General features: G+C 37.8%; 1 protein-coding gene across 4 annotated transcripts in view; it reads left to right on the forward strand.

Moving 5' to 3' along the window:
- The window catches only part of gabrb3 (gamma-aminobutyric acid type A receptor subunit beta3), a 138869-nt gene extending 125069 nt beyond the window's left edge, over window positions 1–13800 (forward strand). For 2 of the 4 annotated variants that reach the window (XM_021471810.3, XM_005166081.5), the window contains 3 exons: window positions 3437–3681; window positions 6210–6290; window positions 11841–13800. In XM_021471810.3, coding sequence (XP_021327485.1) covers window positions 3437–3681; window positions 6210–6290; window positions 11841–12176 — 662 coding nt within the window. In that variant the 3' untranslated portion in view covers window positions 12177–13800. The remainder of the gene's footprint in view (window positions 1–3436; window positions 3682–6209; window positions 6291–11840) is intronic. The other 2 variants (XM_021471811.3, XM_073954352.1) reach the window with 1 other exon arrangement.
- The last annotated feature ends 583 nt before the right edge of the window (window positions 13801–14383 follow it).

Genomic DNA, 14383 nt, shown 5'->3' on the forward strand with positions numbered 1-14383 from the left:
ATTCTCTTCAGCTGTGGCCAAGTTGATCAGTCATGCTGTTTTATAGCCTGTATGTTATTCTCGATTTCCTCAGATCTAGCCTCAGAACAAATGAATCCAATAGAATCGCCTAATTAGGTCAGTACTCACATAATGCAGAATAAACAAAAGGATCCAGTGCTGTGGCAATTAAAGGTGCAGAAAACAGGAGAAAACAGCATTTTACTTATGGATATTTCAATCAGTTAAAAAGCTAACCAGGCATAAGTGGATTATTCATAGCTAGATTTGAGGGTGATGTGGTTGTGTAATTCCATTTACCAAGCAGGGCTCGGATCTGGCATTTTAAACATTGTGACAGCACTCATTCTCAGAGTCCAGATTCTTGGTGGGCGTTGGAACAGAGGTGTCAAACGCGAGCGCTTTCATCCCTGGCTGAGTCCTTTCCTGCAGATTTCAGTGTCACTGTGTTCTGCCTTCCATAAGCTCGTACTTTCAAATTAGTTACACTTGGTTGTACTGAGACTGACTGCGCGTGGAAGCCTCAAAGTTTGCAGGACTTCATAGACCATATGGTGAGATTGTTCACAGATATATCAACCGAACATTCAACATTTCTCATTAGTTACTAATCCTCAGTTTATTTCTCCTTATTTTATTTTACTTTATTTTATTCAGCACCAAATCAGCATATAAAATTGTTTCTGAAGAATCATGTGATACTGAAAATCTTCAGAATAGAGATATGCATAAAGCTATGAAGATTAGTGTATGTAAGTGATGTTAAAGTAGAAATTTATGGCTCAGTGCATGAGGAAAAAAACATTTTGAGGAAACAGTTCCTTTACAAATATGCATTGCAATTAAAATCTACTGACAACAAAAATGTATACTATCTGGATTATTCAATAAAATACTTTCTTTTTATTATACTGAAAAAAGACTATGAAAAGCCAAGTCCAAATATCAAAATTTGTGTTTTTATCTATTTCACCTCTTTTTTAATGCTTTAATTGTTCCTTTTGTATATTGACCATCATTTAATTTATTTTATTTTATAAATGCTGAAGCAATATGTAAATATTTTAAATCCATGCAGTGCGTGTGGTTTATTTTTTAAACACATCAAAAATGACGGATTTGTATTTGAAAACTGTCATTTATATGTGTGTGAAGTGAATAAGTATGTGTATTACCCTATATGTACTGTTGTGGATGTGTCATCTCTCTGAGATGATTTTGAGTATTAATTTGGCCATAACTTTTTTCGTGGAATGATTTTCGGTGACAATTCTTATTTTGACACATATTTGGAGAAAATGCTTTGAAATAAAAAAAAACTGTGGGCAAATTTATTACCGTTTTATGATTGGGATGAAAACATCCAATGAATAAAACTGCTGTAAAAATGCATTAGATAAAAAATTATTTAAATTGTTTATTTAATTTGAGATTTATCAACTTCATTTCTGATCAAAACTACTAAATGGCTTAGAAAGTTACAGGGTTTTACAGGTCTTTAATTGCCAAATTTATGAATGATGTCACTGATTTGGTGAAAAAAACTTTTATGTTTTCAATATAAAACGTAATTGTGGACTTATTTTATTTTTTATTTTTTACCTTTTATCAAAGTCTTGGACATGTGCAACAACACTGCTTTTAATTCATTGCATTTTGACTAATTTTCTTTTGTCAAAGAAGGCTGTTTTGCCCAATCTCCATTGATCTCCATTATAACCACATTTTTTTATTACAAACCATGACACCATATAATCACGCGTTTTTGATTGTTGGTGGTTTTCCCTGTTGAGAAGAGATCATATTTGGAATATTTACTGTTGATCATCAGTTGGCACCATTAACTCTTTAGATTGGACTGTGCAAAAAAAAAAATCTGGATTTTTATGCAGTATAACAGCAAATAGAAGTGTGTCTGTGAGAGTGTGAGAGTGACCTTTGCACACTTATCTTATTGTGTCTGAGAAAATCAAATGATGCATCTTATTTCTCAGAACTACATGAAGTTAATAAAAAGAAAGTGCGCTATGCAGAAAGTGTTTATTTGTGCACCATCAAATGTGGTTATAATGGAAGTCAATGTGGCAAAAACAGCGTCAAAAAATAAATTAGGGAGAAAAAATGAAAATCTAACAATGCTTTAAAGCCAATCATACATTAATCATTCACATGTCCACGACTGTGATAAAAGGTTAAAAAAAGTGCAGTCCACAATTACTTTTTATATTGAAAAAACATCATTTTGTGTGTGTTTTTCACCAAATCTGTGAAATAATTTGTGAACTTGCCAATTAAAGAGTTAAAATCCTGTAAATGTCTAAACAATTTTGTAGTTTTTAATCAAGAATGAGGTTGATTAACAGATTAAAGCAAAAAATAAAAAATAAAACAAATATTTATCTGATGCATTTTTACTGCAGTTTAAATCATTGGATGTTTTCATCCCGAACATAACAAAAGGGTCACAAATTTGAACAGTGCACAAGGGTTAAGCATAATAATTGTAATTGTGTCAAGTTTTAATCACTCAGCAATTTAATTAAAAAGCTGGATGCATTGCTATCACAACAAATTAATATATTTAAAATTCCAATGAAAATAAGGCCTTTAGTTGGCATGAATATAACTCTTACCTCATTAGTGCATGTGGATTCCTGAATATGCAAATTAGTCCCCGCCTCCACATCAGCTCGGATTACCTGATCCACTTTCATTTTCTCAGCTGAAGTGCTAAACATAGTACACAACGGCAAGGGGCAATATTCATTTAAGTCAACCATATATGTTGAACCAGAAACAGATTTCAAAGAATAGAAGGAAGAGTGAATTATACTATGTTGATATATCTAAAGTAATCCTTTTATGTACAGTACTGTATTTTTGTCAATAATGTCAGACACATAATTAACTTACACACATCAGCTAAACAGCATTTCTAAAAATTAACATTCCTTGGTAGAAACAACAAGCTGACTGGATTAATAACATGTTTGTGATGGTAGAAATTGATTCAAACCATATTACACTGCCGTTTTAAAGATGGTTAACAATGGATGGTTAGTATTATATTAAAAATACATGTAAGCAATGTTAGAAACTTGATTTTTTTTCTTGTTTTTTTTTTTTTTGTTTTTATTCACTCTGAGGTGATTCTAAGTCTTAATTTGACCGCAACGTTCTCTGTGTTCCAGCAAATGGAATGATTTTTGGTGACAAATCTTATTTTGACACATATTTTGGGAAAATGCTTTGAAAAAAAACTGGACAATTCATCAAGACTGTGTGAAATGGTGTCATGACTTTGCAATCAAAAAATGTCATTATAATGGAAGTCAAATAAGCTAAAACAGGTCCAAACATAAAAGGACAGTCAATCTGAACAGTACACAAGGGTTAAATAATAATATGATTAATAGATCCAATTTTTTCCATACAGGTATCACCACTGTGCTGACCATGACCACAATCAACACCCACTTGAGAGAAACTCTACCGAAGATTCCATATGTCAAAGCAATAGACATGTATCTGATGGGCTGCTTCGTCTTTGTTTTCTTGGCTCTGCTGGAATACGCTTTCGTCAACTACATTTTCTTTGGACGAGGGCCTCAGATGCAGAAGAAATTGGCTGAGAAAGCTGAGAAAGCCAATAATGACCGCAACAAGTATGACGGCAACAAGGTAAAAATCATGTGTATTATCTTGCAATGCCAGTGAGGAGAATGACTGTATTGTATACTGTACTTTCCCCCCAAATAATATTTTAATTCTCAAAAAAGTCAAATGGTAATCATATGAACATTAGAGAAACATCTGTAAACATGGTCACTGACATTTGCATATTAATATCAACAACCATGATGTCCTGAAATATCCCAACAGGCAAACAATGTCATAAGACATTGATATTAGGTTAGATTTAGGTCATGATGTCAGGTGACCAAAATTCAATGCCTAGTCAGCGTCTAAAGACAACATTATTTTAACATTTAATAACAAAGTCAAATTACATTGATATTTGATTGATTTTAGGTTGTGTTGGGAAGTAACCAAAATGCAACGTTGAGACAACATCTTAAACCAAAGTCATATTGATGTCAAATAATGACATTTATTCATCTGGTATGGCAACCAAAATCCAACGTCTATAGTGGTAACGTCCACACAACATCAAGCTGTAACCTCATTAGACGTTAATATTTGGTTGATTTTAGGTTAAACATTGGACACTGACGTCAGCTTGACATTGGGTTCTGACGTCAACCTGATTTTCACTTCCAAACAAAATGCAACGTCTCCATGACATTGGGGTACAACATCAATCTGAAGTTCTGTACCTGCTGGTAGACGTCTGCATTACCACGGGACCCGACCAGATTTCTTGCAGCGTGGGAATAAAATGCAGTAGCGGTTGGTGACTCTGGTGTAATTTGAGCAGGAGCGGGCGGGTTAACAATATCGCTCCTGAGTCCCGACAATATTTCGGAACAGCATATTTGTGATTTCCTTATTCTTAATGAGCATCTGTACAGCCAGCGTTCACGACTGTTACACATGCTGAACGCATGAAACAGTGCTTTGCACGTGCATTTTATTAGCACAGTCTGTGCACGCATCATCTGCATAACGGTCCTTAGAGCAGGCTTTACCGTGGCAAAACAAAGTGAAGATGTGCTGTCCTTGAAAGACGTTTAGCTTGCTTTAGAAAACGGTCAGTTTACTGTTAGGAAACCCACATCAGGCAAGTCTGAAGTTAAGGAAGTCTTTTTCATGTGTCATAGACGCAAATGGAGAAAGATTACCCTTTGCGCGATGTGATAATATCTTAAAGATTTACCTTTTAGCAGTCAAGGGGGTCGCATACTGGATGCGCTGCGCCGATCAGCGACATGCATTTTGGAATTCTAAAGATGGGTTTCTATTAAAACCAACCAGTGCTGCAAGTCAACAGCTGTCCACGGCACCCATCTACTACTCAGGACACTGAAACACGGGAGGGAGAGAAATGTTGGGGTGTGTAGGCAATCCCAAACTGAAGAGTAGGAAGGGGGGTGTTGGACCCCCGGCTTTGGGGCACCGTCTGCTTCACCACTGGGCACATCCGATTGGGTTGAAGGCAATCCTAAACTAAAGGGTGGGTGGGGGTGGGGGTTGGGGGGTTGGTGGTTTGGGTTGATGGAGGCGATCCCGAGCTGGTTGCATAAGACTGGAAGTCTTTATAAGACTGGAAGGATTAAAGCCTGGTTTACACTTCTGCGTCAAGTGACCGGCGTAACCCACGGCGCATGCAACGCGCGTAGCTGTGCATTTACAGTATACTTCTGCGCACTGTCTCTGTTGGTCTGCATTAACACTTCCGAAATGCTAGTTGGCAGTGAGGTGTAAATGTTCCTCTGTGTCGAGTTTCTTCGCTGCTGTTTTGCTTTTCCTGAACACTTCCGGGATGTACAAGTGGCTCAAACTCGCTCATTTTGAGGCAGGAACAGGTGGACATGCAACAACTTTAACTATGAGGTAAACACAAAACAAAACTTTCCATCCGGAGCTGCTTCACGGGACTCCACACTTGTAAACAATCGCTCCATCAGGCTCGCACCATTCACACGGCTCTCGGCCCCGCCCAGACTCGTCAGCGCTACCAAGCCGACCAATCACAGAGCTTGCGCTACGCGTCGTTGCGACGTGTAATTAAATTTTTTGAGAGGTGCACGTCAGCGACACCGACGGCCACGGCGAAGGGCTATGCGTCAGCGCCGTAGCATACGCTGGCGTTTGACGAAGAAGTATAAATCAGCCTTAAGGCAGCACTCATGTCTCATAGGGGTAAACAAAACAGACATTTAGCCTACAATCCTTGCACAACCTACAATTTTATCTGTTATCTCTCTCTTTTGGTAGTACCCAATTTAAACATGAGATTTTGGAAATCAGATCTAAATATAGCAGGAACAGTCAAGTCGGATAGAAAATTATTCTATGCGGACAGTGGGTGAACAAAGACTGAATATGGCAGGAGCGGTCGGTGCAGAATAAATCCTGGCGGGAACGGGCTGGAGTGCGACTAAAAAAATAAGTCCCACATAGACCTCTACTTGCTGGGATGTGTCGCTGCTTTTGTAATGAGATTAAAAAATTCTAACTAAAGTTGACTAAAGGTTTCTAAAGCTCAATGAAGAACAAACTGTTGTTTGTGTTTTTTTTCTGGCCAGTCTGTTCAAGAGGGAGGAAACTGCAAGCCATCATCTGTTAAACAGTCCAATCAGGTACAAGGCCACCGTCACTCACGAGGGGTGAGTGTGTGTGCATGTCTGTGCGTGCTTGTGTATGTGTGGGTGTAAGTTCCAGCATGTTTTGTCAACATTTGTAAGAGTCCTAGCAACAGTTTACCTCTCATTCAATGCAAAACATTGTTTCTCAACATAGGTCTGTTCTAGAAAAGGGACACTGGCTTGTTAACTTAAAGGAAGCAGAAAATGCTTCCCATACTTCTTTTTGTTAATGTCAAAGGCTGAGTGTGCAGGTATGAATCACTTGGTAGAAGACAGCCAGATAATACAGTGCCCATACCAGACTTGACCACTGATGCTGTCTAGACACAGTGTTAGTTACAGAGAGATTCTGTGTTAGTGCATAAACCATCATTGTATTTTATTTTCATTCCTTCGTTTATTTTCTTTCGGCTTAATCCCTCAATAATCACGGGTCGCCTCAGCAGAATGAACCACAAACTTATCCAGCATATGGTATACACTGCGGATACCTTTCCAGCTGCAACCCAGCACTAGGAAACATCCATACACAATCATCCACACACATACAGTATTGACAATTTAGTTCATTCAGTTCACCTGTTCCGGAAATCGAAGCACCCAGAAGAAACCCACACAAACATGGAAACGCCAACTCTCGAACCAGTGACTTTTTTGCTGTGAGGCGAGAGTGCTAACTACTGAGCCACCATGTCGCCTTATTTTATTTTATATTATTTGTGTAAATTCATTTTATAATTTATGATTTATAAACTCTGAAATTTCTTTCTCAACAAGTTTTACTATTCCGACACATCAATTTTGGAGACTGAATCATCAATTATATCATACTTTTGTGTCATCTTGCTGTTTTCTATCTCCATATGTAATGGTGTGGGTTCTGGTCCATCTGAAAGGTCAGTCAGGTTACCAGAAATCCACTTCTGATGTCCCTCATTCTGCTGAACATTCTGGTTCAGTGCACATGATCTCATAACACAACAATACATCAATACATAACAAAACAATGCTCAACTTCTATTGCTGTTTCTCTCCTTCACAAACACTGACCAAGATGATGACCAGAGCCTGAACTGTAATGATATTTTTCCAAGAATGTATTTCTGAATTATTTATTACTGCAGAGACACAGAGGTAATAGTAAATAAACAATTAATCTCACGGAGGAACCTCCTCTTGAGAAATAACCTGAACTTGTTGTTCAGCACAATACCAATTACTTCTGTCGTGTAGCAATGTTTTTTTCTTCCTTACTGCTGTTTTAATTATTTTATTGGAGGAAAAGTTTGTGTGATCAGCAACACGGTGGCTCAATGGTTAGCACAGTCACCTCACAGCAAGAAGGTTGCTGGAATTCTGACAGTTCCAGTTGACACTCTTGTGTGGAGATTGCATGTTCTCCCCGTGTTGGTGTGGGTTTCCTCCGGTTTCTCCGGGTTCCCTAAAAACATGCGCTATAGGTGAATTGAATAAACTAAAATTGTCCGTGGTGTATGAGAGTGTTTCCCAGTACTGGGTTGTGGCTGGAAGGGCATCCGCTGCGTAAAACATATGCTGGATAAGTCGGCGGTTCATTCCGCTGTGGTGACCTCTGAAATAGAGACTAAGCCAAAAGAAAATGAATGAAGTTTGTGTGATGTTATTTTTATTTTTATCATTTATTACTATTATAGTTATGTTAAATTTAGGAAAAAAATAAATATTTTACTGACAGCTGACATGTACCACAATCTGCCATGGGGTGTTTTAAAAATTAACCTTTTAACTGTCACCCCACATTAAGTTCATACATGAAAATTGCATATGATATATAAGCATTTATATATGCATTTAGGGACATCTATGAACATCTTTGAGGGACATCTTTGAACATCTATTCGATCTCTTACAAACACATAGTGAAGTTTCATGAACTAATTTCAAGAGGAGCATGTGATATGATCGAGCACGGCTGGTTCTTATCAGTGATGAGTAATAATCCAATCAGATCTATATAAGCTTACATTAAATAGACCAATTATACCCTACTGCATCATCTTCATTCTGGAAAAATCCCCCCTTCCACCCCATCTCCTCTTTTTCCTCACTTTTCTAAGGGGAGTTTTAAGACCTATTCTCTGACCCTCTTTTTACGCTTATTGACCAGGTGGGGTCCTTGGGCTCAATTATCTCAGAGCTCAGGGTTCTCTCCTAGGACAGCATGCCAAACCTGCTATTAACGCCAAGCATATCTAAGTGTGAACTCTTGAAATTGCTTGGTGGGTAGTTTGTCAAGATAAGTTCAGGTTCAGATAAATAATACTACTAATAATTATAAAATATGCGCTGAGAAACATTTGTGGTAAGCCTTTATCTACCCCACCAAGAAAAACTCATAATGTCGCTAGTTAACACAGTCAATGCATTTTTTTCAACACATCCCATAATTTCCAAAATATCAACATTTACTAAATGGTAGATATGTCAGTTTATGGTAAAGAAAAATAAAAAAATACAAACTTAATACATATACTATGAAAAATCTGGGGCTGCATGATGGTGCAGTGGGTAGCGCTGTCGCCTCACAGCAAGAAGGTCGCTGGTTAAAGCCTCGGCTGGATCAGCCTTTCTGTGTGGAGTTTGCATGTTTTCCCTTTGGAGTAATTGGTTAAGTTGAATTGTCTGTTGTGTATGTGTGAATGAGTGTGTATGGATGTTTCCCAGTGATGGGTTGCGGTTGAAAGGGCATCCCCTGCGTAAAACATATGCTGGATAAGTTGGCGGTTCATTCCGCTGTGGCGACCCCAGATTAATAAAGGGACTAAGCCGAAAAGAAAATAAATGAATGAATATGATATGGGCATCACGGTGACGCAGTGAGTAGCATGATGAAAAATCTGAAAATATGAAGTGTTATAAAATATATTAAAAATAAAACATTTTGGAATTCTAAATCTTCTTTAATATATTAAAGTATGCCATAAAATATTTCAGATTCTCATTTAACATGTTTTCATGTTTGTTTGTTTTTACAATAAAACCAAAATCAAGTGTAGTAGTGCAACAGTATTATGTTTGTTTGATTATTTTTGTAAACCAACAATGCTGTGTAGTATTATTAAATATTATTTAAAACATCCATTCTTTAAATGACTTTACCAGTCATTATTTTAAAATGTCAAAACATAAGCAACCGTTTAGTGCAGGGGTGTCAAACTCAATTCCAGGAGGGCCGAAGCCCTGCACAGTTTAGTTCTACCAGAAAGACTCTAGGAGGCAGATAATCGTTTGAACATTTAATGTGAATTGTTTGCATGAATGAGAGTTCGTTACGGTCCTTTCATAAAGTTCTTTGGCGTAAGCCCCGTCTATAGTGCAGAACTCTGGATGAGCTGGCAGATCCTGCCTGAAGATGAAGGCAGGGCGAAGCCAACCCCCTGAGTGGAGACGAGGCCAACCTGGTGGTGGTGGTGGGGAGGATGGAGGGAAACTTCCGCAACGTCACCTGAATACAGCGAAACAGATTGTTTAGATGAGCTTTTATACATGGCTTGCTTGGTTGTTATAGGCTGACGAGATAATTATTATGAATGACGTGACATCTCAGTCTTCCTGGTAGAACCTTCGCTAAAGCTTTCATTTCCAACCCTGCTCCAACACACTTACCTGTAGGTTTCAAACAAGCCTGAAGGACTCAATTAGTTTGATCAGGTGTGTTTAATTAGGGTTGGAACTAAACTGTGCAGAGCTGCGGCCCTTTTGGAACTGAGTTTGACACCTGTGGTTTAGTGGAACGGCAGTCAAATTAGTAAGGTGACATTTGAGGGGTACAAAGGTCTTCAATTTGCTTAAAAGTACAAAGTTTCAGTGAGAAGACTTGATTGTGTTGACCACGATATGTAATGTGGTTTGCTCACTTAGGGGACATTTACTTAATAGCATTTTGAACTTAAAAACTAAAATACTCTTTAGTCGTTTATTAACACAGCAGTGTTTTGGTGGACCAAATATGCAAACATTTAAAAATGGTTTTCATGGTGCAGTTATCAACTAAACTCAAATTTTAAAAAGTTAATTTTGTTAAAACAGTGTACAGCACGCGTGTTAAAACAGTGTACAACAGTGAAGCGTGTGTGTTTCACATGTTCAGTCTATAAACATTTGCGAGTTCTTGACAGCCAATGCAAAATGATAGACTGCAATGTATAATGGATGTATAATGCAAGACTTTTCTAACAGGATGCGATTTATTGAACCCAAAGTGCGCCCTCTGTGAGGCATTAGAGGCCTGAAACTACAAATAACTTGTATATATATAATATATATATATATATATATATATATATATATATATATATATATATATATATATATATATATATACAGTGTCCAAAAATGTATGTACAAAAATACAATGTATCAAATCAACAAATTAAATACAAAGACGACTATATACTAGGGGCGAAGCAGTGGCGCAGTAGGTAGGGCTGTTGCCTCACAGCAAGAAGGTTGCTGGGTTGCTGGTTCGAGCCTCGGGCTCAGTTTCTGTGTGGTGTTTGCATGTTCTCCCTGCATTCGCGAGGGTTTCCTCTGGGTGCTCCGGTTTCCCCCACAGGGGAATTGGGTAGGCTAAATTGTCCGTAGTGTATGACTGTGTGTGTGAATGTGTGTGTGGATGTTTCCCAAAGATGGGTTGTGGCTGGAAGGGCATCTGCTGCGTAAAAACTTGCTGGATAAGTTGGTGGTTTACACTGCTGTGGCGACCCCAGATTAATAAAGGGACTAAGCCGACAAGAAAATGAATGAATGACTATATACTATATACAACACAAAACAATCAAAGAAAAAATAAAAACAAACAATTTTTATAGTTTTAAAGGAACACTCCACTGTTTTAAGGACTATTTTTAGATGCTGCGTAATATCATTGCACCTGTAACAGCCATAGTACTGCAGCAAAGGTTCATGATTATTACGTCAAAACAGTTCTGAGACTTATTGGCATAGAAAATAACAACTTTTCAGTTTCTTTTAGTTTTATTACACATGTTCCTAATAAAGAGTCAAGCTTTAAATAGAAAAAAATTATCAAAACACTTAGTTAATTTTTGAGTTAAATGCTAATAGTCTAATCTGATTTAATGGTCTTAGGCACAGGTGTCAAACTGGAGGGCTGCAGCTCTGCACAGTTTAGATCCAACACTAATTAAACACACCTGATCAAACTAATTGAGTCCTTCAGGCTTGTTTGATACCTACAGATAGGTGTGTTGAAATAGGGCTGGAACTAAACTCCACAGGGCTGCAGTCCTGCAGGAATTGAGTTCGACATCGCTAATCTAAGCTAAGCGAAGCTAAACTTCAGAACCAAAGATCAGCTGAAAAGTTTCAAAAATACTAAAACTCAGCTATTTAACTCTGAATGACTTATAAAAAATAATTGATATTATTTATTATTATAAATTTCCAAAAACAAATCGGAGTGTTCCTTTAACACATACTTGTCTTATAAACATTCTCAAAGTCCTTCAAAAGTTGTCATTGTATGTATAAGTAGAGAAGTCACATTAACAGGATTGTCTCTTTCTGCAGGTGGACTCCCAGGGAAATATTCTTCTGACCACCCTGGAGATCCACAACGAGGTGGCCGGGAACGAGATCACCACCAGCGTCAGCGAGGCCCGAAACTCCACTTCAATGGTGTTCGATAACTCAGGGATCCAGTATCGCAAACAGAGCACAGCGCGGCACAGCATGGACAGAAACGCACAGTCCAAGAAACCGCGACTACGCAGACGCTCTTCACAGCTCAAAATCAAAATCCCTGACCTCACAGACGTGAACGCCATCGACCGATGGTCACGGATTATATTTCCCGCAGTTTTCTCGCTTTTCAACTTGATCTATTGGCTGTATTATGTGAATTAGGCCTCAGGCGTCCGTTGGGTTTTTTTGGCCCTTCACGATTTTTTCATGTTGCCAAGTGGAAAATTTGACTTTTTTTTTCTTTCTTTGCTCTGATGTACTTTACGGACGTGCTCGCACGCCATATTGAATTTTTTTACATTTGAACCCTTGCGATGTTATAAAGGGTTCGGACTGAATGCTACCTGCACTAAATGGGCCGTCCCGTACAGTACATTTCCAGTGACATCAACAAAATCAGTTTTCTAAAGATACATGTCACAATTTCCGAAGCCACAGGACTTCCGCATGATGCATTCAGAGCTGTTTTTAATTTGTACATGTTGCTATGTTATTCCGATCGAAAGACTGCTAATGTTTCATGCCAATACGTCTTTACTGTTGGAGCACAGGGGATGAATATTAAAAGAAGACTATATAGTTATGGAAATGCAATATAACAAGGGTTGTAGTTCAAATCACGTCTTCAAAACATTGTCATTATGATCTTATTTAGACGACGTTTGTATATAATCATGTCACGATATGCTTTTGGAACATGATTTCCATCCGCCTTGGGTTGATATGATTATGCGCCACTTTTTGCAATCATCATGTAAAGTGCTTCAGTACATGTACGATAAGATAATAACTGTTCACTCAAGGATATCAACAACAACTAAAATGAGAAAAGGAACAAAAAAGGGGAATATTTAAATCAGGGCCTGCAAAGGATTTCCATGATGCCATCCTGAACATCAAACACAAGAAGACGAACAATCCTCACATTGTGTTTTGCTTTTTGTTAGTAGACGTGTAGCAATGACTTTGATTTTCAAGTGAGGTTTGGGTGTTTTGTTCCCCTCCTTTTTTTTTTAAGAATGCCTGAGTCATTTCACATATCATCGTAGGCCTTTTGGAAACATCATATGGGCCCACTTACATCTTCATCCTTTTCCCTTCCTGAAAGGGGTTATTTACATGAACGCATTTGAGGGAATTGTATGCTGGCATCAACACATAACTTGTCTCAGGTTCTCTTCCAACAAGAAAATGATCCGTATTTTTCTGATCGTCAGTATTCGCATCATCTTTGTTGTGATTAATTTGTATTATATCCTTGTGTACAGCAACGATTACATAGCAGATTTAGAGCGCATGATATTGTTTGCATTTTGCGATTCTACAGTGACTGTATCCGATTTTTGTTTTGGCAGATTTCTTTACCACCAGTCATATGCACTTACTCAGTTTCTGGGGCCGAAAACTGCTGTCTGGTTAGAGAGTAATGTATTCTCATGCTTGCAAACCATCAAATATATTTATAAATCTCTTTAAAATATCCCGTGTGTGCTGTTAACATGTCATTTAACAGGTTGCTTTGCAGTTACATTGTGTCAGTAGATGCTCATTAATTCTTGAATTACTTTTCTTCCCTCTTCTATTGTATGTTGTAAATATATAACCCACGATCCACACATGATCCATTTCTCTGTTCCCTTTTTTTCTAATATTCACTTCTGAGGTTTTATTCTGTACAAATGACAAGAACTCTATTTATGAAATGTGTTTAAACTATTAGACATATGAGGGGTGAATGTCCAAAGGACAACATGAGGAAATGGAATAAACTTTACTCTTTCAAGTAGTTGATTTTGCCTTATTTCATATACTAATGAGGTGCTTTTAATGTGAAACATGACTAGGAACCAGTGTTTAATTTGTAAATGAATAATTCCCAGAACAAAATCAGAAAATAAGAACTACTGTGACTGTCCACCAAACAATTTCAGTTTACCTGAAACATAACATCATTAAACGGTGAAAAGAGCATCACATTTTTGTGCCATGTAACGTTATAGGTAAGTCATGGACAATAAAAACGTAGCTATAAACATAAATCATATGAACAATCACTATTCAGTTCACTTCACTATTATGTGCCAAGAGAATAAAATAATTAAATGACTTAGTCGAATCTACATCAAGAAGAGCCCATTGTTACCTCTTTCGCCATAACTTCTGGCTGACTTGAGATCACTTTGCTTCTGTCTCCCACTATCCTGGAGTGCGAACGATGTTACTCGCGGCTGAACTATCATAGTACGATGCATCGTTTGGGAAAAGAAAGATGTAGTGACGAGTGTCTCTCTGTCACAGATCCATCTCTTGAACCACATTAGTTGTAACGTAAAACGCTCATAATGATGCTCTAAACGAGGTGGAGTAAC

The sequence above is a fragment of the Danio rerio genome, chromosome 6 (genome assembly GCF_049306965.1).
Source record: "Danio rerio strain Tuebingen ecotype United States chromosome 6, GRCz12tu, whole genome shotgun sequence".
Lineage (NCBI taxonomy): Eukaryota > Metazoa > Chordata > Actinopteri > Cypriniformes > Danionidae > Danio > Danio rerio.